The sequence below is a fragment of the Oncorhynchus nerka genome, linkage group LG12 (assembly GCF_034236695.1).
Source record: "Oncorhynchus nerka isolate Pitt River linkage group LG12, Oner_Uvic_2.0, whole genome shotgun sequence".
Classification (NCBI taxonomy): domain Eukaryota; kingdom Metazoa; phylum Chordata; class Actinopteri; order Salmoniformes; family Salmonidae; genus Oncorhynchus; species Oncorhynchus nerka.
The window spans coordinates 66,561,199-66,588,290 of NC_088407.1; the positions used below are offsets into that span (position 1 = coordinate 66,561,199).

At 42.6% G+C, this 27,092-nt stretch overlaps 1 protein-coding gene across 2 annotated transcripts in view; it reads left to right on the forward strand.

Annotated features, from left to right (window-relative positions):
• Nucleotides 1–218: 218 nt before the first annotated feature.
• LOC115138635 (syntaxin-binding protein 6-like) overlaps nt 219–27,092 on the forward strand; it is a 112,096-nt gene continuing 85,222 nt past the window's right edge. Inside the window, exons 1-2 of one of the 2 annotated variants that reach the window (XM_029675700.2) lie at nt 219–466; nt 24,308–24,518. In XM_029675700.2, coding sequence (XP_029531560.1) covers nt 24,365–24,518 — 154 coding nt within the window. In that variant the 5' untranslated portion in view covers nt 219–466; nt 24,308–24,364. The remainder of the gene's footprint in view (nt 467–24,307; nt 24,519–27,092) is intronic. The other variant, XM_029675701.2, reaches the window with a different exon arrangement.

Consider the following 27,092-nt stretch of genomic DNA (forward strand, 5'->3'; position numbering starts at 1 on the left):
CCTAGTTAAATAAAGGTTAAATAAATCAAATAAAAATATCAGATTTGATGTTAAGCAAAGCAAGGAAATATGGAAGGACATAGCAAGGAATCTAATTCAAAATTCAACAACTTTAATTCCCTATCATGGCAATAATTTGTTTACTTCTGTTAGAGACTCAAATAAAATACACATTGCATTTACTTAGCGTCTACTGCACGTGACTAGCGGTTTGGAAGACTTGCTGAGAACCTGCTGCTGCTTTTCTATCGAGACAGCAGTTGTTGCTCCGCGAGCGATAGAGACGCTCTGTCTTTCCTTGAAATACGACTGTTGAGCGAAATTAGGCTACTTCCATGTCAAAACGAAATGCTACCTTTCAATTTGATTAGATAACAGGAACGAATTGTCAAGTAAAAGTACATTGACTCACGGTAATAACCTTTGCTGAGGCTTTGACACTTGGAACAGTGTCAAACGAGAAGTGGTGAGTTACTTGAGAATGACTTTGATCTGTTATATTTACTCTCTGGTTTTCATAGGATACGAATTTGATATACACATGTATATCAAATGCAATGCAAGTTCAAATGCTGTCATAATTTATCTACGTTTTAGATTTACATTCGTCCAACTATTGACATTCGAGCGCGGAGTCCTGTGTGTGACAGGGTGCGCGTGTTGCTCCGTCTCCACCGTGTCTGTTACAACAATCATCTAAATATCTCAGAACTTGCTAGGCTCAACATTTTTTTACGAACTATTGCGCACGTCAAATGATTCATTCAATGGATTATTCAGGATTTGAATACTTAATTTTATGTCAAATATAAATAGCTGTAATATGGTAAATAGTATTTAGGGTTTTATGAAGGCTGAGACTAATTGTATTTCATTGAACGTCTCACTGTCAGAGTGAAGTCTGTTCAAATTATACATAGCAGTAACTATAGAGTCTTGCAAAATACGGTTTCGAACTTCCTAATTTTGAAGTCTGAAGCCTTGCTAACAGTTTGGAAGATGAAGCTTGAGCTGGTGTTTTGAACACTAGCTAAAATACATAAGTGTTAAACCTTCAAGTAGCCTGCGATCTTATTTCATTATCTGAAACGGAGGCTTTTGTCACAAGCTACACTACATGACCAAAAGTGTGTGGACACCTGCTCGTAGAACATCTCATTCCAAAATCATGGGCATTAATTATGGAGTTGGTCCTCCCTTTTTCTTCTATAATAGGCTCCACTCTTCTGGGAAGGCTTTCCACTAGATGTTGGAACATTGCAGCCTGAACTTGCTTTCATTCAGCCACGAGAGCATTAGTGAGGTCAGGCACTGATGTTGGGTGATTAGGCCAGGCTTTCAGTCAGTGTTCCAATTCATCCCAAAGTTGTTTGGGGTTGAGGTCAGGGCTTTGTGCAGGCCAGTCAAGTTCGTCCACACTGATCTCGACAAACCATTTCTGTACGGACCACGCTTTGTTCACGGGGGCATTGACATGCTGAAAAAGGAAATAAAAGCACAAATAGTGCTGACTTTGCTTCCAGAGGTAGTTTGGAACTCGGTAGTGAGTGTTGCAACCGAGGACAGGCGATTTTTAGTGCTACCGCTTCAGCACTCAGCGGTCCAGTTCTGTGAGCTTGTGTGGCTGTGCAGCTGGTGCTCTTAGACTTCCACCTCACAATAACAGCACTTACAGTTCACCGGAGCAGCTTTAGCAGGGCAGAAATTTGACCAACTGACTTATTGGAGAGGTGGCATCCTATGACGGTGCCAGGTTGAAAGTCACTGAGGTCTACAGTACGGGCCATTCTACTGTCAATGTTTGTCGATTGCATGGCTGTGTGCTTGATTTTATACACCTGTCAGCAACGGGTGTGGCTGAAATAGCAGAATCCACTCATTTGAAGGGGTGTCCACATACTTTTGTGTGTATATGAAATAGCATGGACAATATTTAAATGAGGCTATACTGCTGCATGCACCTGTATTGTACAAAGGGACGATATCTCATTAAAACATGTTTCTCTTATTGATTGTTTACCCGCAAATAATTGTCATACATGTGCATCATGCTAGTTTCATATACAGATGCTTTATTATAAGAACTATATTTTCATATTAACTGAAGCTCATTGTTATGTGCTCATCTGTATATTAAGAAATTAACTGTCAAACTATCAAATATCAAAGTCAGGCTATTGATAAAGCTATTCATATGTGTGGGATTTGATGTGTATGACAGTTGGTTCATACCACCCACAACAAACAAAGGGAAAGCCATTTGAGTCTTCATTGTATGTTTTGTATTTGACTATGAAAAATATAAAAACCCAGGATGTCCTGTTCATATGAAATTATTGTGTTGAAAGCAGTAATGGGAGGCGGTTTGCTTTTCCACAAGGAAAAACATAATATTTACAGAGCTGATGGCCAGATGCTATTGTGTAGGAGTAACAATGCAACTCTGACAGCTGATTTGAAAAGGGAGTAGGTAGTGCAGTGTGCTTCTGTACCTTGACTGCTTCTTCTCGCTCTCTCTCTCACGCATGCACAGAGATATTTTCCACATTTTCACTTCACATACAATAGGGTACCACACAGGATGACCCTATGGAACATTACAATAAGGAGAATGTAAAACATAGTAGGCTTGGATGGTATACTGTATATACCAGGGTATTTGGAAATAGCCACGGATTTATTTTTTAATACCGTCAATTCTGTTAACTATTTCTTTAATGTTTATCAATACATTTTAATATTTGTAGCTACTTTTGAAGTAAATACCTGCCGTCAACTTGTGCAATACGTTAGGCGATAAAGCAGATCACGTTCTTCATTTCACCTGCTTCCATAGTGATCAGGGACGTGCAACTATAGTTTTCCTTCACAGAAAATACATTAGTGCAACTCATTCGGCAGAAAATAGCTTCATTTTCAACAAATGACAACAAAAGTGCAGCTCCACAAGTACATGAGCTTACAATGAAAAAGCAATACTTTTTTCTTGCCACTGTAGTTTTGCAAAAAAAAAATGATGTGAACACTTTGGAATTACCTGGATTTCTGCATAAATTTGATCTGATCTTCACAAGTCCCAACAATTGACAAACACAGCGTGCTTTAACTAATAACACACACAAATTCTAGTATTTTTCTTGTCTATATTGAATACATAATTTAAACATTCACTTGGTAGGTTGGAAAAAGTATGAGAGACGAGATTGGAGATGTTGGTTAGAGCTGCCTTGCCCTATTAAGTTTGAGTTTGCTATTCACAATAAGCATTGCCCGATGTGAACCATGCCTCGAACAAAAGATCTCAAAATACCGAAGATTAAGAATTGTTGACTTGCATAAAGCTGGAAAGGGTTACAAAAGTATCTCTTCCACGGTAAGATGAATTGTCTACGTGGAGAAAGTTCAGCACTATTGCTACTCTCCCTAGGAGTGGCTGTCCTGCAAAGGTGACTGCGGGAGCACAGCGCAGAATGCTCAATGAGGTTAAGAAGAATCTTAGCGTCAGCTAAAGACTTCAAGAAATCTCTGGAACATGCTAACATCTCCGAGTCTATGATATGTGAAACACTATAAAGTAATGTTGTTCATGGGAGGACACCAGGGAAGAAGAAACTGCTGTCCAAAAAACCCATTGCTGCACGTCTGAAGTTTGCAAAAGTACACCTGGATTTCCACAGCGCTACTGGCAAAACATTATGTGGAAAGATGAAACTACAGTTTAGATGGAACACACAACACTGTGTGGAGAAAAAAAGACACAACACACCAACATCAAAACCTCATCCCAACTGTAAAGTATGGTGGAGGGAGCTGCTTTTCTGCCTCGGGGCCTGGACAGCTTGCTATCATCGATGGAAAAAATGAATGAATGAATGAATTCCCAAGTTTATCAAGACATTTTGCAGGAGAATGATAGGCTGTCCGCCAATTGAAGATTAACAGAAGTTGGGTGACGCAACAGGACAGCAACCCAAAACACAGAAGTAAGTTAACAGAATGGCTTCAACAGAAGAAAATACGTCTTCTGGAGTGGTCCCGTCAGAGTTCTGACCTCGACCTGATTTGAGAGGCTGTGGCATGACTTTGAGTGCAGTTCACACCAGGCATCCCAAGAATATTGCTGAACTGCAACAGTTTTTTTTAAAGAGGAATGGTCCAAAATTCATTCGGACTGTTGTGCAGGTCTGATCCGCAACTACAGAAAACTTTTGGTTGAGGTTATTGCTGCCAAAGGAGGGTCAACCAGTTATTAAATCCAAGGGTTCACATACTTTTTCCACCCTGCACTGCGTGTGTTCAGTAAAGACATGAAAACGTATTGTTTATTAGTTTAAGCAGACTGTTTGTCTATTGTTGTGACCTAGATGATCAGATCAAATGTTATGACCAATATATGCAGAAATCCAGGTATTTCCAAAGGTTTCACATACTTTTTCTTGCCATTGTATGCACCAGTTTCAACTGTTCTGCCTGTGATTATTATTATTATTTGACCATGCTGGTCATTTATGAACATCTTGGCCATGTTCTGTTATCTCCACCCGGCACAGCCAGAAGAGGACTGGCCACCCCACATAGCCTGGTTTCTCTCTAGATTTCTTCCTAGGTTTTGGCCTTTCTAGGGAGTTTTTCCTAGCCACCGTGCTTCTACACCTGCATTGCTTGCTGTTTGGGGGTTTTAGGCTGGGTTTCTGTACAGCACTTTGAGATATCAGCTGATGTATGAAGGGCTATATAAATAAATTTGATTTGATGGTCATCATATTTCTGATGTTTATCATAGAAAGAATGTAGCCAGCTACATTTCCTAATGTTTTGTTTCAAGTTAACCTTGCATTTTACTAGAGAAAAGTAGGCTGGCTACACTGAGAAAAGTGCCAGAGAGAAGTAACTACACCAGTCAGAGTTCTGTCTGCTAATAGAATGCCAGTTTGTGAATTCTCCTCCGAGTGAAGAAGTGCAACTTAAGCACAAATGTAGTTTGATGCCGAGCAGAAATTACAATGGGAAGAAATTTAGATCTGTGTTTACAAAACGCAGCAAGAGATTTCTTATGCGTTTTTATTTTTTTTCCCAGAAAGAAAAATCAAGAATTCTACTTTAACACGACCCCTAAGTTTAACTTGCTAGTTATCTAAATCAGTTACTGAATAAGGTGATGGGGCACCATATTGTTTAAGCTTTCTGCTGTGTTTGAGAAGTCTAAGCCCTTTGGATGAGTTAAATGTGCCATCTTTTTATTTCCTTGTGTTTTTTTTCTCCTATCTGTTCTCGTTTTTCTGCTCCTCCACCATCTTCTCTGAGCAGAGCAGGCAGGCCTGTTACCCTAGCGACTCCAGACTTCACACAGACACAGCGTGTACACATGCTGCTTCAGAGCCAGTGCTGTTCTTCCTTCAGACAAGCATGCTTTATTCATTTGCACAATGTCTCTCGTTGACATTCGTTTGTAAATGTCCAAACTCAACAAAAATTACATTCAGTAGCTCCTAACTATATATGTATAACTTGAGCTGGATTGCCTGTATTTGCGATTCATTATTTTGCTAGCAGCCGCCATAGAAATTCGCTATTACTTATGCAAATGTTGTTAGGATTCTGGTAAGATGCCCAATGGTCTTTTTTGCGTTTTGTTTTTTGCCCCCTAAGCCACTAAAACTGTAAATCCCGGGATGAGAGAAGAATGGTGTGACGATATAAATCTTGATACCGCCCAACTTTAAAACGGCTAACTGGCGAGCTGAATCTATGGAATACATGTCTTGAAGCACTTGTGGAAACCTTTTTTTTCTCCCCAATTTCGTGGTATCCTCTTGGTAGTCTTGTCTCATTGCTGCAACTCCCGTACGGACTCGGGAGAGGCGAAGATCGAGAGCCATGCATCCTCTGAAATACAACCCAACCTCGCCGCACTGCTTCTTGACACAATGCACATACAACCCGGAAGCTAGCCACACCAATGTGTTGGAGGAAACACCGTACACCTGGCGACCTGGTCATTGTGCACTGCGCCCGGCCCGCCACAGGAGTCGCGAGTGCACGATGAGACAAGGATATCCCTGCCGGCCAAACCCTCCCTAACCCGGACGACGCTGGGCCAATTGTGCGTCGCCCCATGGGCCTCCCTGTCGCGGCCGGCTGCGACAGAGCCTGGGCTGGAACCTAGAGTCTCTGGTGGCACAGCTAGCACTGGGATACCCAGGAGGCCTGGAAACCTTGTTTCGCAGGGCTTGTTGGCCCCTCTCCAAAACCAAAGAACCCAGTGTGTTGCAATTTACTGGTCATTAGTTCATGCAGATGTGCATGTTACTGTATCCTTGCCATCCCACAATATTAGAATGTCACCACTTAAAGCCTAGCGTATTGGATTTGGTAAAATATAAAAAACAATGCTAAATTTTAAGTCAAATTATTATGTAGCAAGTCTAAAAAAATATATAAATTAATTAGATGGATACAAAATAAATTCCCTCTGAAAATCCTTGTTTGCCTAGTTCCATAGTGACCAGCTAGAGTTGAAGCCCCCCACAGACTTTACAATTTTAGCTGTCTTATGCCACCATTTTGGTGTCTCAATGTCCAAGTTGTGGGGAAATTCTTAGGTCTTGTCGGACATAATGACTCGTTCATTATGACAGGGTCTAGGTCTACCGCTTTTAAGTACCACTATGTGTAGTCTTGGGCTCCATCAAAGTTCTGGTAGTGTCAATCTTTTTGTCTTTATCGTGTAGTGTGTGGCTGGTGTTACGAGTCAATCCTGGTGACTGACCAATAGGAACTTGGCCTTCTTGAGTATGCACACAATAATACGATTATTGTGACTAGTCAGATTAATATAAATTCGATTTAAACATTTATATGCTTTGCAAGAACAATTTCTCTAATCTTGTTTACTTGACACATCTGAAATCAGGCTACCTGATAGGAGTTTGATCAATGCACAAAATCGTCAAAGTATTCTACCACAGCGACCGTGTTATTTTGCAGAAGCCTATTTGATTCTGAATTCAGACATTTTTATACGTGAAAACTATTCCTAAGATGCATACTTTTAGTTTTTCCAAACTCACTTCAGCCGCTCATAAGCGTAGAGTGAGGCTTGTGCTGCTGGTGCTGGCACATGCACAGATCAAATACATCCTGCAGTTGATGTCGTCTACGTTTGCTGATGAAGCCTCATAAGCCAATCGCAGAATGCGGTGACAGAACTGAATCAAATTGTACAATCTGGCCAAGTTGATAACAAGATTTTTATTTGGTGACGTGATAATCTTAAAAGACTGAATCCGACGTACAGTCTGTAAAGGCCTTGAGCTGGAGTTTGTATTTGAGCCAAAGGTGGAAAAAGCCCTTTGGAAAACAATGCATTTAGGATTTATCTGCAATGAGCATTTACCACCCATCTCTGTAGTGCGGAGTCCGTCTGACAGGTTGGGGCCTTGCAGGGCTGCTGCCTCAACCTCATTCACCTCAGATCTTGCTTTCCTTAATATAGCATCACTGTTCACCAACCCAAATAACTACAAATGCACACCACACTCCCATGAAGTAGTTTATTGTATAATTTAGGCTACTGGAGCACACCACAAAATTTAGCCTAATCATCTCCAATAACCTATCTATTAATTTACACATGGTGTATACATCATCATTGGTTCTGCATATTCATGCAGAACCAAAACAGCTAGGGCCATTTTAGGTGATCCATTGCTTGAATAATTAGCTTATGTCAGCAGGTTTGGATACTTGTTAGCTTCTATGGATCTTTCCCTTTAAAACTATGTAAACACTGCTTGTAATATTCATATTTGTCTTACCTGTAGGCTAAAACTAATGGCAGCTCTTCTGCAGACCATTTAGAAAGTTCTGTTGACTGTTGTTTTTCTGGTTATTCATTCAGCCCGGCCTTGTCTAGCCTACTGTTCCCTCTCCAAAGTGGTTTATTGTCACAGGGTGCCAGGCTATAAAGAATGAGATCATTTTGGGGGCTTTCTGCTGTGTGATTCATGGCTTCCCCATGTCTGGCTGGCATCATGCAGCCCTCATCTCAACTGCAGCTGAGTCACCCAGTAAAATGGATTAATCCTCCTGTCCGTCCTCGCTGTGCAGAGAGGGGAGAGGTTTATGTGCTTCTGTTCAGTGTACTGTGGCAGAGATATGCCATAACAAAATTAGTTGCAGTGGCAGCTCTAAAGTATACAGGCTTCAGTAATTGAAGAAAACCTTTAAGGAAATGTAGCATGTTATGCCCTTAGATTGGTGTTCCACAAGGGATTTGGCCCATCAAGTGGATTGTTGCCAAAGAAGAATCCTTCTGTATTGTTTCCAAATAGACTGGGCTGCTGAGTCCATGATGTTGCTTGTGTATTTGCGAGCTCAGGAGGAAAAGGTGTGTGAAACAGAACTACTGTGCATCCATGACAGTATGTATGGCTACAAAAGGTCTTCAAGTCACATAGATGTGTTCAGGTTCAGAGTTCAAAGCAACCATGTTCTGTATTATTCACATCATCCTTCTGCTTTAAAATATATCTCCAAGTGTGTCAGTGAGATCTTTTCACAACATGTCTACTTCCCAAAATAAGACGGATAGCTTTTGTCAACATCTAAACAGTATACATTATAAACCAATATAGAGACCCAAGCTAATAATAATTTACTGAGGATGAGTGGTTTTTTCTTTGGTTTTGGCATCTTTACCATCACCCTGTTCCCCTGAGGTAAACGCTGATGCATCATTAGCTGGCACTGACAGCCCCTAGCCAGCAGGGTAGATGGTGCGGTCACACTAATTTTCTGTGGGGTAACAAGCACCATCTGTGTTGATGAGGGATCGCTCTTCAAAGTGTTACTGTTGTCTCACTCTTAACCCTTTACACTCGTGGGAATTGGCTATATGGATAGGGATACTTTTGAATGTTTCTTACAGAAGAAATATGAAAACATACACATAAGCATGGTAACAATTGAAAGGGAACAGTTTGGCGATTATGGCAAAATTATTATTCCAAAGTTTGGGACACAACCGTTCACCTGACACGACTGGATCCAAAAAAGAAAATGTGGGGTAGGTGCAACATAAGACAACACAACGACAAGTGTTCGAATGAGAGGACTAACTGGTGACCACACGCGCACAGTTCCTAAGTCATTTCAATGCACATTTATGACTCAAAGAAGAGTCTTCAACTATATGGTGTTTTTTGTTATCTCTCCTAGCTGTGCAGTCGAGGAACCAGAGCAAGCACACATGTAGTTGTTTTGTTTGGGACATAGCACTTCATCCCCACCATCATACAATTACTGTTGTTGTTTACGCAATCTAAAAATTGCCCATTTATAAATCGCAATCTGGGCAGGTGGGCATCATTTGAAAGCTTGTTCTTCTATTGCCCACATTAATAAGGTATAAAATACAATCTTAGTGTTCGGCTTTCACAGGGAAATTCCGACAAATGGATCACAATTATTGTCACAATTATTGTGCGCATAGAAAAGTGGATTCAGATGCGTGTTTTGCTACTAATTTTCTTCACAATAGACAAACATATATGTTCATTCTGTTCAGATCAACCCAGAGTGTGATGCCATGTCATCTTGTAACTGTACATCAAACATTGTGATCAGAGACACTGACACTGTATATAACATGAGTTTCATGATATGGAAATGTGAAGTGAAACCTTGGTTGAGGGGGACCCCAAAATTTCTATACAAAACTTATGGGCTCATATGAAAGAGGCCCCTGACATCTGGGGTCAAAGGTTAAAACAGCTGTGTTCTGTGTATCAAGGCTCATGTTCAACACCTGTGTAAGAGCTAAAATAATACCTGCAATGCAGATAGCTAAGAAAGAGTCTCCTAAAAATAAACTTGAAGCCTGTGGAAGATAGCAGTCTTACAGGATTTTTTTAAAGGCCCAGTGCAGTCCAAATATTTTTTCCTGTGTTTTATATCATACAGCTGATGAAGCAAACACTGTCAGTGTGCATTTGTTTTCAGTGTTATTTCATGATAGTTGCTTGTTGGAAATACAATCCTTGGAATGTACCAGAGGCCACCAAAATATAGCTTGTTTGGCAAAAATGTCTTCACCCAGGGGAGCTTTTCTGGTTACTTTTTCTTCTGGCTGGCTACTCTGAGTTTTTGGAAAACACTGCTTGTCATTGCCCAAATCTATTGTGCACGGCATTTTTTTACCCTGTAAACTACTACTACTAGTTTGATTGTTGTAGCCAGCAATTGTCCCATTCACAATCACCCATATTAGCAAACTTATTTCATTTCAAATTTCTCTAGGATAGGCTACTCAACAAAAAACGCCTGCGATAAGTGATCGGTATGTTTGGTGTCTATAATTGTCACTTTATCGTCCCAGCTGTACCCTAACCCAAACTATTCAGTTAAGATTTGTAGTGTTTCTCACCTTGCGTGTTTGTAAATATGGGACTAGGTATGAAATAGTGATAGTTCTCACTATTCCAGATAAATTTATGCCACCTCTGTTTGCAGTGAACACTCATCACTTATTTATTTCTCACCGTAGGCCTAGAACCATCAATACATCTGTAGCATGGAGAACGTTTACACTTTTTTACATTTGACATTTTTTACATTGTGCAGTCACCATTGTGTAAACCGTCAGTTACTGTAAGAAATCACCTTTGCTAATGATGCAAGGGTGTGTTCAGTCTGTTGCGTGTAGAATATCCTAGCTTATTCATTGTTGATAGGCCCTGCTTTATTGAAGTTGCGAGACATTGCAAGCCAAGAAATGGCCAGATACAGTTTGGACTGGGTGATTGGAGGCCCCAGGCAGAGGCTAGTTTGTCATTTAACTGTAAAAATGTATTACCTTTTTAATGTGCCATCAACACAACCAGTTCATCTGATTTGTCAAACAAATCACTTCAAATAGGTTACCTTCGCACGTTCATAAAAAAGAATTTCAGCATCCGAACAGTGCACTGCAAACTTTCCTTCGATACACAAGTGGCTGAAACTACAGTATCTCACCGGAGAAGGCATCTGAGCGAGCGAAGCAGTGCACCTCTGCCTTACTATATGTAGCCTACGTATCTGTCGCTGTCTGGACAAAATTAGTATGACATGCCATACAGCCTTATTTAAAAATGGATTTAAAAAACCCCATTTAAGTCCTCATCAATCTATACACAATAATGACCAAGAAAAAAAAGGTTTAGACATTTTTGCAAATGTATTAAAAATAAAAAACTGATCACATTTACATAAGTATTCAGACCCTTTACTCAGTACTTTGTTGAAGAACCTTTGGCAGTGATTACATCCTCAAGTCTTCTTGGGTATGACTCTACAAGATTGCACACCTGATTTTGGGGAGTTTCTCCTAAGTATTCAGACCCATTGCTATGAGACTCGAAATTGAGCTCCGGTGCATTCTGTTTCCATTGACCCTACCTGAGATGTTTCAACTTGATTGGCATCCACCTGTGGTAATTTCAATTGGTTGGACATGATTTGGAAAGGCGCACATCTGTCTATTTAAGGTCACAGAGTTGACAATGCATGTCAGAGCAAAAACCAAGCCATGGGGTCGAAGGAATTGTCTGTAGAGCTCCGAGACAGGGTTGTGTCGAGGCACAGATCTGGGGAAGGGTACCAACATATTTCTGCAGCATTGAAGGTCCCTAAGAATACAGTGGCCTCCATCATTCCTAAATGGAAGAAGTTTGGAACCACCAAGACTCTTCCTAGAGCTGGTCGCCCAGCCAAACTGAGCAATGGGGGATAAGGGCCTTGGTCAGGGAGGTGACCAAGAACCCGATGGTCACTGGCAGAGCTCCAGAGTTCCTCTGGAATGTTCTCCCATTTCCACAGAAGGACAACCAATGCAGCACTCCACCAATTAGGCATGAATGGTAGCCGCTCTTCAGTAAAAGGCACATGACAGTCCGCTTGGAGTTTGCCAAAAGGCACTTTAAGGACTCTGACCATGAGAAACAAGATTCTCTGGTCTGATGAAACCAATACCAAGTGTGACCAAGCGTCACATCTGGAGGACACCTGGCACCATCCCTACCGTGAAGCATGGCGGTGGCAGCATCATGCTGTGGGGATGTTTTTCAGCGGCAGGGACTGGGTAACTAGTCAGGATCGAGGGAAGGATTAACGAAGTAAAGTACAGAGATATCATTGATGATAAACCTGCTCCATAAACCGCCACGACAATGCAGGAGTCTCTGAATGTCCTTGAGTGGCCCAGACAGACCCCGGGCTTGAACCCAATCAAACATCTCTGGAGAGACCTGAAAAACGCTCCCCATCCAACCTGACAGAGCTTGAGAGGATCTGCAGAGAAGAATGGGAGAAACTCCCCAAATACAGGTGTGCCAAGCTTGTGGTGTCATACCCAAGAAGACTCTAGGCTGTAATCGCTGCCAAAGGTGCTTTCGCAAAATACTTAGTAAAGGGTCTGAATACTTATGTAAATGAAAAAAAATAAAAATTATAATAAATCAGCACACGTTTCTAAAAACCTGTTTTTGCTTTGTCGTTATGGTTGTTTTGTGTAGATTGATGAGAAGGAAAACAAACAATTGAATACATTTTAGAATAAGGTTGTAATGTAACAAAATGTAGGAAAAGTCAAGGGGTCTGTATCACTTCATTGCCCGGTGCTAGCGGTCATAGCCTACATTACGTATGTAAAATAACCATTTATCTGCATTGTGAAATGACATGGATTTATTTATCATTTTAATGGTAAACTGGTTAAAAAAAATTGCAGTTTAAACGTTAAGCAAAATGTTCCATTTGTTGCATTTCTATCACAAACCTGTTGTGGAACATTTCAACTTAGGCCTACACTATCTTCTACATACTGCAACCATTTTGAGCAATGTGTTCCCTGCCATATGCTAGCCCACTGAAAAATCTCTATTCTTTTTGGAATAAATCCTATTTTCCATCATTTAAAATTCTCATTCCTCTGAAAGGCAACTGTTTTGAAGCTCTCAACATCCTGTCTGCACTCTACTCTGTTAGAGGCACCCCCTCTATATATACACACACACACACACACACACACACACACACACGCTCACCCATACTCTAGTTGAGCTAAAGAGTAGCTGTTAATTCCTGTGTTGGGCGTTCTCTAAGGAATATGAATGGAAGATAAGCCCCAGGAATGTGACTCCCCCTCTTATCACCGTCTCGTTGGCTCGATCCACAAACTGCCAACTGAAAACAACACTGGACACGGCCCAGAGAGCGAGAATCCCAACATCTTGGCATCCCAGCAGGCAGCGTATGTTCCCATTGTGGGTTGATTAGCTCACACTTGCATCCAGCACTTCAGATCCTTCCCGTTTCTGAAGGTTTCTTCAATGGGCTGTTTAACCCTAACCTTTCTACATTTACTATACATTTCTGAGCAAAGTAGCTGTAACAGCTTTCCTTTTCTCTCTATACATAAGATTACACTTGGAATGGAATGAGTTGTTTCTGGTAGTTTTTATCAGTGTTGGGCAATTATATAAGATGCTGAACTCATTCAACTGGCTTTGAGTGGCAGAAAGTCCTGTCCTGTCATTGTGACGCTCTCTCCTTAGCCTGGCTGTTGTGCCTGGTTTATATTGGCCTGTGTGAAGAAGGAAACTGGGAAAAGGTTAGAGGGGAGTGCGTAAAGTCTTGGCTGTGGCGCTAAGTCAAATCCCCCTTTCTGAAGTGGCCTCTGGAGAGTTTGTGAGCAGATTTCGCATTAACACGCTGGGCGAGAGGAAAGACTGCGCTCTGCACTGCTCCCTCCTTTCACTGTACAGTGAATGAAGTGTTGCTGGGAAAGGGGGTGATTGGCACTGGAAAATGTGGTGACAGACAGGGCTACAGCGTGAGTGTCATTTTCACCATAGCCAAGCAGTGCCGGGACATGAGGCTGATGTAATTCAAAACATCAGACGGTCATTTCACCGCCATTCCTGAAAAGTGAAATCCACCCCGTCTGTCGACAGCTTGGAGAGACACAGGGGAAACCTTCTATCTCAGCTGGAGGACTGTAGTGGATCGGTAGAGACTCCCAGGATTTCAGCTATTGGAGAGATTCATTGCTAGGAAGCTCTCTAACTTTTTTTCTCTCTCGCTTTCTCTGACTCTCTACCCCTGTCTTAGTGACTTTTTGCATTCAGGTTTCCTATTGTCTTCATATGATTGAGGCCCACTCAAAAGAAATCAAGGTTTTCATAGGTTTTATTCATTTGAGAAGAGGAGTAATGAAGAGCATTGTCCTCACCTCAATTGATTGAATTACTGATCCAGCACCTTCTATCAGAAGAATCCTTTGTACAGAGATTGGTAGTGCACCAGTGGACTGAGATGGCGGTAGAACAAAGCTGTTTCTGTTTTTTATAGGAAGCTGAACAAGGAAAAACAACTTTCTGCACAGCCATTTCAGGGCATGTGTACACTTATAGTACCAGTCAAAAGCCAGCAGGCAGGCAGCACACCTACTCATTCAAGGGTTTTCTTTTATTTTTACTATTTTCTACATTGTAGAATAATAGTGAAGACATCAAAACTATGAAATAACACGCATGGAACCATGTAGTAACCAGGAAAGTGTTAAACAAATCAAAATATATGTTAGATTCTTCAAAGTAGCCACCCTTTGCCTTGATGACAGCTTTGCACACTCTTGGCATTCTCTCAACCAGGTTCAGCTGGAATGCTTTTCCAACAGTCTTGAAGGAGTTCCCACATATGCTGAGCACTTGGCTGCTTTTCCTTCACTCTGCAGTCCAACTCATCCCAAACCATCTCAATTGGGTTGAGGTTGGATGATTGTGGAGGCCAGGTCATCTGATGCAGCACTCCATCATTCTCCTTCTTGGTAAAATATATCTTACTCAACCTGGAGGTATGTTTTGGGTCAGTGTCCTGTTGAAAAACAAATGATAGTCCCAATATGCGTAAACCAGTTGGGGTGGCGTATCGCTGCAGAATGCTGTGGAAGCCATGCTGGTTCAATGTGCCTTGAATTCTAAATAAATCACAGACCGTGTCACCAGCAAAGCACCCCCCACACCATCACACCTCCTCATCCATGCTTCACGTTGGGAACCACACATGCGGATATCATCCGTTCACCTACTCTTTCTCAAAGACACGGCGGTTGGAACCAAAAATCGCAAATTCTGACTCATCAGACCAAATGACAGATTTCCACCACTCTAATGTACATTGCTCGTGTTTCTTGGCCCAAGCAAGTCTCTTCTTCTTATTGGTGTCTTTTAGTAGTGGTTTCTTTGCAGCAATTTGACCATGAAGGCCTGATTCACACAGTCTCTTCTGAACAGTTGATGTTGAGATGTGTCTGTTACTTGAACTCTGTGAAGCATTTATTTGGGCTGCAATTTCTGAGGCAGGTAACTCTAATGAATTTATCCTCTGCAGCAACTCTTGGTCTTTCTTTCCTTCGTGGTCATAAGTTTCATCAAAGTGCTTGATGTTTTTTTTACATTTGAGGAGGATGGACTGTCGTTTCCTTTTGCTCATTTGAGCTGTTTATTTTTTATTTTACCTTTATTTAACTAGGCAAGTCAGTGAAGAACAAATTCTTATTTTCAATGACTGCCTAGGAACAGTGGGTTAACTACCTGTTCAGGGGCAGAACGACAGATGGGGATTAGAACTTGCAAACTTTCGGCTGGTAGTCCAATGCTCTAACCACTAGGCTACCCTGCCGCCCCTGTTCTTGCCATAATATGGACTTGGTCTTTTACCAAATAGGGTTATCTTTTGTATCTCAGACGCATTAAGAGGAAAGAAATGCCACAAAAATACTTTTAACAAGGCACACCTGTTAATTGAAATGCATTCCAGGTGATTACCTCATGAAACTGGTTGAGAGAACGCCAAAGTGTGCAAAGCGGTAATCATGTCTAAGGGTGGCTTCTTTTAAGAATCTAAAATATATTTGTATTTGTTTAACACTTTTTGGTTAGTATGTGATTCCATAGATGTTATCTCATAGTTTTGATGTCTTCACTATTATTCTACAATGTAGAACATAGTAAAAGTAAAGGAAAACCCTTGAATGAGTAGGTGTGTCTAGAGTCAGTAGATTTAGGGGTTGGATGTTTTAAACATTCCAAGTAAAGACATTTTTGTTGGCTAGTTGCTCTTCAAATAAATCTTTGCTTGTGTTTTGTTTACTCAGTCCCATTTTGTTAAGAGCTTTATCATCTGGTGATGTTGTCATTGAATGAGATGGATTGTTTTTCTACTATTTGTTTTTTTTATGGCCAGTTGAGTCGCCGTGGTGTAAGTGAGTGTGTACTACCATAGTGTTCACTGTTACCTAACTTTACCCTGTGGATAGGAGTACCTAGAAACAGACTCTGAGCCAATGCTTAGAACTAACTCTCACCAGATGCTGCACCATTCATGATTCAGCATTTCAAATGTCTGAAACAACTAGCTTTTGTGGACCAAATCATGAGGTCTCTAGACGTTTCAGAAATACTTGTTTATATGTATTGTTTTCAAGAACGCCCAGAATATTTTCCTGGCCACATACAGTAGCCTGTTTTTGAAAGCTGGACTGTTGAGGACAAAGATGGAGAGCTGTTCAGTGTTTTACAGCGCTCGGCTAGGTTCGGGCTCCGCCAAGACTAATTAATAGTAGGGGAAACACTAACAGCTTTTTCAAGTTTAAAGTATAAGCAGACTTGTATAAGCAGACTTATGTATAGCAAGGTTAATCGTCAAATACTGCGGGCTATGTTTCTGTGAAACTATAGTTTCCGTGCTTCTCCTCCTCAACAGCCAATTACTTTTTTGAATCTCACTGCACTGTGAAAAACAAGTATATTTGGCCTGCTTATTGGCAATCCAAACTGATGAGGGCATTGTTTTTCAGTGTGCTGTTCCTCTGTAATTCATTCAGCATTTGTCGTGAGTGACAGATTGGTGTATCACCACCGCTCTGTCTGTGGTTGAGACAATGATTAAACTCCATCCATAGTTCTCTGGAGAGCATTTGGACCCAATAAAACACTATTGTTTATAACCACATCCTGCATTTATTGCAGCCACAATTGCACTGCCTCAGCACTGCTTTCTCTGACACTATCAGCAAAGCACACAGTGTTTGGAACCTGGGTGTTCCGATTCCATTGTCTGAGGAACTGTCCGTGCATAATGTGAACAAAGTAACATTTGAAAAGATGTTTGCAATAATGGAAAATGTAATGGCTGTTTTTAAAAAAAAGTTTCTAACTGAAGTCATTTACATTTTGCAGCAGATCTGGGAAGGAATATTGCCTGCGTAGTAAAAGAGATGTATTCTTTTTTTTTACTTAACCTTTATTTAACTAGGCAAGTCAGTTAAGAACAAATTCTTATTTACAATGACGGCCTAGGAACAGTGGGTTAACTGATTTGTTCAGGGGCAGAACGGCAGATTTTTACCTTGTCAGCTCGGGGATTCGATCTAGCAACCTTTCGTTTACTGGCCCAACACTCTAACCACTAGGCTACCTGCCACCATTATTTGCCCCACACAGAGATGACAGCCCATTTTTGATATTGGAGGCAGTCGCTCACTGTGGCATTACATTATTTTATGGGGCCGTTTCTTTTGGAGAGTAGAATGTTTCTGAAATGAGATTGCAGTGGAGGGGACTGGAAAGCACAGAGCAGTCAGTAGATGTTAGGGCTATTTTGCTTTTATTTCTTCCGGGACTAATGTCTCACTGCTTTCTCAATGTGATTTCTGGGTGCATGTGATTTCTCCTGATATGTAACAAAGACATTGAGTACGTTTACATGTTCACTAATAATTAAACTGATTATGGCAGTAGGCAGGTTATGCAATAGTTATGTAAATACCTTTACTCTGCTTTTCTTAATCGGCTCAATGTCAAAATTGACGTAAGCATACGCCAATTAAAATGCCTGGGTTTCTCAGTAATCTTTTGAATTATTAGGACATCTAAACACCCTTAATCGGGGTTCCAGCTGTGTATTTGATCTGCACATGTGCTAGCACCAGCTGAGCGAGCCTCCCTCTTTAGTGTGAGTGAAGTGTGTCCGGAACAACTGAATATATGCATCTTAGAAGTAGTTCTCTTTCAAGTATTTGTTTTGGTATTTCACTATTGGGATACGTCCCCAGCGTATTCGTCAGAAGCCTTTATTACACTAGCCATGATTGGCTGGACGTGGAGACGTGTGTCGGAGAAGGGTGTCCCTTCAACCGTATAAACGGTACAACACAGCATCTCTGAGTCATTCAAACACCTTTTCTCGACTTTTCATCAGAAAGCTTACCTCGACACGACTGCATTTTCCAGAACTAGCTAAACTGTCCACAGGCGTGAGCTTAAAACTCACTCGCCAGGCCCTATTCTCTGGACTGTGCAGTGGTGACAATTTTCCTTTTCCTTCACCATAGTTAGAGGAAAAGTATTTGAGGGAGGAACAGGTACAGCTGTGACACGGCTAACTTGTTCACGACCTAGTTAGCTGTATCCAAACAGTGATTATTTGTTAGCAAGCTAGCTAGCTTTTTTGGTTTTACTTCAACAAGAAAAGCTTTTACTAGCTACACCAATCTATCCTTTCTAATCTGTTGTTTCGGAAACTGTATCCAGCCATCACACCAAGTGCCACTGTCGGAGATAGCCCACTAATCGCTAGCTATCGGACCATTCTAGTTTTTTTCTGGCAGCTAAAAGCATAGCATCCAAGCTATGGTGACAAAAGCATCTGTGAAGAATCTGCTCCTGTGGAAACACGATATCGGCCAAAGACACCCACTCGGTGTGCTGCAACATGCCCTGGAAGCCTCCGGTGGCTCCTGTCCACATTGTGCCCTCTTCAAAGGGAAGCACGCCAAGCTAGCCTGAGTCAACATGACGCTAACATGGGGGGCCAGCACCCCCGATGTGTCACCAGAGGCAATGGATATCCCCACAGGGAATCGTGGAGCGATGGCTAGCGCTAGCTGGGGCAACCAGCTCGACGCCATTGCCCTGCCGTTGGAGGACTTCTGCAACGACCTCGCGGCCTCTCTGTCGGGATTCCTGATTGGAGACGATAATGACTCCACAGGGTTTTCCGACAGCCTCCTTTCGGAATCATCGAATGGAAAAGAAGACTCCTTCATCCCCTCAGGCCAGGCCACCAAGCCTCCTGCCAGGGAATCTGAAACCGGACAGGCAGGTGAGGTGCCATCCCCACCAGTTCTCGGTGTGGACCTGCAGGATGTGTGCAAACGCGCTGTGAATAAACTGGTGATTCCCTAGCCCAATGCAGTAACAGAGACCAACACATCCTGCTATGAGGGTAAGAGGCTACCCAAAGCCAAACATGCAGCCAGGCAATTACTACCAGTCTTCCCAGAATGTCTGGAGGAGGTTACCTGTAACTGAAGTACACCTTTCTTCTCAGAGAACGCTGTCCATGGTGTTTGAGTATTGGACTGCTTTGACATGACAGGGATTGGGCTGGCCCACATGCCCCCATTGAACCCCTGGTGGCTTTCCATCTACACCCCAGCCAGAAGTCCTCCATGATCTTGACTCTCCCCAGCTTACCAACCAAGTACGAGTGCTTCCAGTCCTCTGTGACAGAGAAGGACTACAGGTCGGTCGCCACAGCAGTGAGGGCTCTCAGCACCGCCTCCATGCTCTCTGTATACCAGGCTGAGCTACAGGAGGAGCTAGCGGTCACACTGGACCCGGGACTGTGGGATGAGATCTGTATTGCCACAGACCTCAACCTGTATCTGCTTAAAGCCGCTGTCCAGGCGTCAGGAAGAGCGATGGGGCTCATGATATCCCAGGTTGAGCCATCAAGCCCTCTCCTATCTACGGTGTCCGATAGTGAGAAGCTGAAGATTCTGGATGCTCCAGTAGACCCTAAAGGCCTTTTCGGTCCCACTGTTGAGATGATGCAGAAATGGTGCGAGGAGAAAAGGTAGGAGGGTGAAGCTCAGTGCCTCCCATGTACCTCGCCGCACCTTCGCCCAGGCTGCAGCAGGTCAACACTTCTCGACCTTTAAGATCCCCAGACACCCAGCCCCTCAGGCTGTGAGCCCAGGGCTGCAAAGAATATTGGGCTCTAAGGGGCCCTGGTCTAAGAAGCCTCCCTTCCCACCCATGGCACCTGCCCCTAACCCCACCCAAGGGATAAGGAGAAAGAAGCGGATGGCTTAGTGATGTCCCCATCGCCAGAGAGGTGAGAACGGCCTCCCCCAAGCCCAGTTCTATCTCCTCTGCTGAGCCTGTTCCATGGTGCAAGTTCCCAGTTCTTCCGGCGTACCTGGTCCAAGTTGGTGTGTCACAGGGTACAGCCCAAAGAGAAGAGACCATGTTCAGGTAGATGCTCCTACAAGGCCCCCCTCTTGTCTCACAAAAACTCCCCAATGTCACTTCACACTAAGAAAGTACACATTCAGAATGTTGAAACACACTGCTCTGCTACATTCTGTGCACCCAGGCGATTGGTCCGTATACATCGACATCATGAACGCTTACTTTCACATCTCAATATACCCTCACAGGAAATGTATCAGATTCAATAATCAAGGCATAATCTATGAATTTCTGGTACTCCCTTTCGGCCTCTCACTGTCACCTCGTGTTTTTATGAAGTGTACCGATGCATTCGGCCGATGACGTACATAGACGATTGGCTGCTGTGCGCTCAATCGAGATGAGGTCCTAGAACACAGTCAGCTACTATTGGAACGCCTGACATTTCTAGGTTTCAGAATAAACACAGTAAAGAGTGTTCTGATTCCCACGCAGACAATCTCTTTCCTAGGTTTAGTATTAGATTCAGTATCATTCAAAGCTCGCCTTTCAGTGGAATGTATAAGAACATTCCAAGATGGCCTAGCACTGTTTCACAGAGGGAACCTGGTCTCATTCAAAACATGCCTGAGGCTGCTAGGTTTGATGGCATCGACTTTAGTAGTCATCCCATTAGGATGTTTGCATATGAGAAGCTTTCAATGCTGGGTCTCTTCTCTAGGTCTGAGCCTAATACGTCACAAACATCACCTTGTACAGATCTCCATAGACTGCATGGTAGCACTGCACTCCTGGAGACACCAGACATTTCTGTCACAGGGTGCCCAGATGGGCACTGTTTTATCCAGAAAAGTAGTCACGACGCACTCATCTCTCTCGGGTTGGGGTGTGACTCATGAGGGCAGAACAGTCAACGGGGTGTGGGGACCCCATCTCCGTTCTACTCACATAAACTGCCTGGAGCTCCTTAGTGTCCTTAGCATTAAAGTTGTTCCTCCCATTTCTGGAGGTGCGTCATGTTCTAGTCAGAACAGACAATACCACTGTTGTGGAGTACATAAACAGACAAGGGGGACTGCTATCCCCTCACTTACACACACGGGCACACATACTGATTATGTGGAGCAGTGTGCATCTCCAGTCACTGAGAGCTACTCATGTACCAGGAGTACTAAATCTGGGGGCAGATTTACTTGCCAGGGGGAACCCTCTATACAGAGAGGGGAAGCTCCACCCAGAGGTAGCCAATCAGGTTTTGATGTACTTCGGCATGCCAGTAGTGGATCTTTATGCATCAATGGAGAGTACTCCGTGTCCACTGTTATTTTCCGCGAGGGATCGGGATGCACCGACGGGAGTTGGCGCATGAGTGGCCACGCGTCCTCCTGTATGCATTATCCCCACGGGCCCTGATTTCCCCCACCCGAGCCAGGGTGCAGGAGAAGGGTCTCTCTCTCATACTAATAGCACCACATTGGCCAGAGAAATATTGGCTACAGGAGATCACTCAACTACTCTGCTGTCATCCGTGGCCCCTCCCCCTGCTCAGGACCAACTTTGCCAGGCGCGAGGGGTGATTTTCCGTCCTCACCCGGAACGGTTGGCACTCTGGGCCTGGCAACAAGGGGGTGTTGCCCCACTGTCGTGCTCCCAAAACCCACATGACAAACCGAAATAGATATACTTTAATAATAGAAAAAGCCTTTCCTTTTTCCCTTGTTGCTCAATGGTTCAACTTGAACACTGCCGGGCTTCCTCCAAAATGTAATTTCAACTATTCAGAGTGCTAGAGCCTCATCCACCAGGTCCCTTTATAATTGTAAATGGCGCCTATTTGAGGAATGGTGCACTAAATCACAGAGTGCCGTTCCAGTGCTCTGTCCCTGTAATCCTGTCGTTTCTACAGGAATTAGTAGAAAAAGGAAAGGCTTTTTCTATTATTAAAGTATATCTTGTATCTATTTCGGTTTGTCATGTGGGTTTTGGGAGCACGACAGTGGGGCAACACCCCCTTGTTGCCCATTTTATGAAGGGGACACGTCGTTTGCCTCCCAGTATCCAAACAGCTTGCCCCGTCATGGGATTTATCAATTGTTTTGGATGCTCTATGCCAACAGCCTTTTGAGCCCCTGGAGTAAGTGTCTTTCACGCACTGTCAGTGCACTTGTCATGTGCACCATTTGCACCTGGTAACAATAGGGTATCATTGTGGCCTAACCCTGCCTTTACACCTAAGATTATTAACCCATCTTTGAAATGTGTCTTCCCCTTGAACTGGTAGCTTTTTATCCCCCACTGTTTTCTTCGCCGGTACATCATCGGTTGCATATGTTGTGCCCAGTACGAGCTCTGTGCTTCTACATGGACAGGACTAAGGGATTTAGAAAATGTGATCAGTTGTTTGTTTCCTGGGTGAAACCACACACAGGTAAAGCGCTCACTAAACAATGCCTCTCCCACTGGATAGTGGGGGCTATCGCTTTTGCCAACACAAGTAAGGGTTTTCAGTCTCCTGCTGGTTACGGGCTCATTCCACTAGAGGAATGGCTACGTCCTAGGCTTTATTTAAGGGCATATCTATCCAGCGAGTTGGGCTTCGCCTCATACATTTGCAAAGTTTTATAGGCTCCATGGTGCATACTGTTTTACATGTAGGATCTTCTGCGAGTAAGGCCCATTTGTGTGATATATCGCACAGCGCAGCTTGTCTGGCAATGTGGGACTCAGTATATCCCATAAGTGAAATACCGAAACAAATACTTGAAAGAGAACTTTAGGGTACAACCGTAACCCCGGTTCTCTGATGGTATGAGTGAGGTATTTCACCAGACCACCCCCTCCTTGCATGAGCGAGGAAGATGTGTTGCTTATTTTGAATGCTGCGATGCTGCGTTGGACCTTATTATAGGGTAGGAGGGACACCCTTCCCAGATGCACACGTCTCTCCATGTCCAGCCAAATACTCTGGCGAATACGCTGACGAATACGCTAGGGGCGTGTCCCATAAGTGAAATACCACTCATACTATCAGAGAAGCGGGGTTACAGTCGTAACCGAAAGTTTTCACATACAAACTTTATATGTCCAAACTCAATCAAATATGCATCCCAAAAACAACATGTTCGCTGTGGTAGAACGTTTATTTTGATTGGGTATTTTCTGTGCTTATTAGAGTGCCATCAGGTAGCCTGATATCAGATGCCAATGTAAACAGGATTATTAGGGAAATCATTCTTCTTGCAAAGCATGTCAACATTTTAATCAAGCTATTAAATTAATCTGACTATCCACAATAATCACATTATAATGTGCATGTAACCGTATTGTTTCTACCAGTGTCTTTCTCACCTTCACAATAAGTATTCAGTGATATTGGCCAGACTGCTGTTGATTTTAGGCTAGAAAGTTCCTGAGAAACTTACCATTTATGTGAAAGTTTGAGCTCTGTGTGTGCGTAAGTCAAAATGATATGCCTCAATTAATTGCACCTCTTTCTGAATGTCACGGATCCCTCCGGAAACATTCATTACGCACACCTGGCCCCTATTCCCAGTGATTAGTATTTATATAAGTGTGTCCTTGGTTTACCATTGTCCTGTAGACTATTGTTACAATGTCTGTTGGTTCGTGTGAGTACCTGTGTTGTGTGTTTTGGCTTTCTTTCCATTGTGGATTTTACAGATGATTACGGGTCTCGTCCTGTGTGTTAATCATTGTGCATGTGTGTTATTTATTTATTCAAGGTACCCCTCACTTTTGTTTGGGTTTCAACCCTGTGTTTTGTATAGTGTTTGTTTGGTTTTCGTTCCCATGCCTTTACATGGCACGCTGTAATTTGGGTGTAATAAAAACTATTACGCATTCCTGCGCCTGTCTCCCGACCCCTCATACCAACGTGACACTGAAATGTAAAGGGCTTTAAGTTGTCTGTTGGGATTACTTACCCATTTCAGCAATGTCTAACCTCTAACACTCACTAATGAGCTCTTATCTCTTCCCATCCACAGAGAAGAGCTAACGACCTCCCCTATCCCCCTCTCTTTACGACTTTTACCTCCCCTGAGATGAGTGCCAAGTCAGCCATCAACAAAGAGGTGTTCACACCCCACGATGAGAAGATGCTGGTGGCTGTGCAGGTGAAGAGGAGGACCAAGAAGAAGATCCCCTTCCTGGCTACTGGAGGACAGGGAGACTACATGACCTTCATCTGCCTCTCAGGTACTACAACCTCCTCTACCTTCCTCTTTCCTGTTATTCTCCTGGCATTTTCCTCTCCTCCATTCCTGCCCTATCCTTTCCTCCCCTCTGGTTTTCTTCTCCTCTATTCAGTCTTCCCCTTCATGTGCCTGCTGAGTATTCTGACTGGGCCTCTGGCTTCTGTGCTGACGATGACCTGCTCTAAACTGACAGGTTTCATGGCTGTTGCATGTGGTCATAATATCCCTTCAAGTGACAAGCTTCCTGAGGGCAGTGGTGTGTTTGTTGTGTATTTTTGTATGGATATGTTTTGCTGGCCTGAGTAGGGTGTGCTGTGCGAGGCATGCCCAGAGCAGTTATCTTCACTGTCAGTCTTATTAGCCTGGAATTGATGTAACATGCTAACGACCCCAGTCACATTTCGACACACGTCCTCTTAAATTCACGATCTACAATGGCAAGAAAAAGTGTGTGAACCCTTTGGAAATATTTCTGTATAAATTGTTCATAAAATTTGATCTCATCTTAATCTAGGTCACAACAATAGACAAACAGTCTGCTTAAACTAATAAAACACAAACAATTGTTTTCATGTCTTTATTGAACACTGTGTAAACATTCACAGTGCAGGGTGGGAAAAGTATGCGAACCCTTGGTTTTAATAATTGGTTGACCCTACTTTGGCAGCAATAACCTCAACCAAATGTTTTCTGTAGTTGTGGATCAGACCTGCACAACAGTCAGGAGGAATTTTAGGCCATTCCTCTTTACAAAACAGTTTCAGTTCAGCAATATTCTTGGGAGGTCTGGTGTAAACTGCACTCTTCAGGTCATGCCACAGCATCTCAATCGGGTTGAGGTCAGGACCCTGACTGGGCCACTCCAGAAGGCGTATTTTCTTCTGTTGAAGCCATTCTGTTGTAGATTTACTTCTGTGTTTTGGGTCGTTGTCCTGTTGCATCACCCAACTTCTGTTGCGCTTCAATTGGTGGACACAGAGCCTATCATTCTCCTGCAAAATGTCTTGGGAATTAATTTTTCCGTCGATGACAGCAAGCTGAGGAAGCAACGTGGCTTCTTATGTGGGGTCCTCCCATGAACACTATTTTTTTTGTGTTTTATGTATTGTAGACTCAACAGAGATGTTTGCATGTTCCAGAGATTTCTGTACGTTTTTAGTTGACACTAGAGGTTGACCAATTATGATTTTTCAATGCCGATACCGATTATTGGAGGACCAAAAAGCCGATACCGATTTAAAAATAAATAATAATAAAATAAATAAAAAATTGTATTTTAAAAAAATAATAAATATTATTTTATTTGTAATGACATTTACAACAATACTGAATGAACACTTCTTTTAACTTAATATAATACATCAATAAAAATCCATTTAACCTCAAATAAATAATGAAACATGTTCAATTTGGTTTAAATCATGCAAAAACAAAGTGTAGGAGAAATAGAAGTGCAATATGTGCCATGTAAAAAAGCTAATGTTTGAGTTCCTTGCTCAGAACATGAGAACATATGAAAGTTGGCTGTTCCTTTTAACATGAGACTTCAATATTCCAAGGTAAGAGGTTTTAGGTTATAGTTAATATAGTATTTATAGGACTATTTCTCTATACCATTTGTATTTCATATACCTTTGACTATTGGATGTTCTTATAGGCACTATAGTATTGCCAGTGTAACCGTGTAGCTTCCCCCCACATCAACAACAGCCACCCTCGAAGCAGCGTTACCCATCGCTCCACAAAAGCCGCGGCCCTTGCAGAGCAAGGGGAATAACTACTCCAAGTCTCAGAGCGAGTGACGTTTGAAATGCTATTAGCGCACACCCAGCTAACTAGCCAGCTAGCTAGCCATTTCACATCGGTTACACCAGCCATTAGGCTGATAGGCTTGAAGTCATAAAACAGCCCTGTGCTTGCGAAGAGCTGCTGGCAAACACTGTTCCTAGGCCATCATTGAAAATAAGAATGTGTTCTTAACTGACTTGCCTAGTTAAATAAAGGTATTAAAAAATCGGTGCCCAAAAATACCCATTTCCGATTGGCCGATTAATTTTTCATAACATTCTGATTGATCGGTCGACCTCTAGTTGACACTCTAGGATTCTTCTTAACCTTATTGAGCATTCTGCGCTGTGCTCTTGCAGTACTCTTTGCAGGTCAGCCACTCCTAGGGAGAGTAAAAACAGTGCTGAACTTTCTCCATTTATAGACAATTTGTCTTACTGTGGACTGATGAACATCAAGGCTTTTAGAGATCTCCTTTTTTCGAGGTATGGTTCACATCAGGCAATGCTTCTTGTCAATAGCAAACTCAAATTTGGGGAATTTTAATTTGTTTTTATAGGGCTCTAACCAACATCTCCAATCTCGTCTCATTGATTGGACTCCAGGTTAGCTGACTCCTGACTCCAATGAGCTTTTGGAGAAGTCATTAGCCTAGGGGTTCACATACTTTTCCCAACCTATCATGTGAATGTTTAAATGATGTATTCAATATAGACAAGAAAAATACAATAATGTGTGTGTTATTAGTTTAAGCACACTATGTATATCTATTGTTGTGACTTAGATG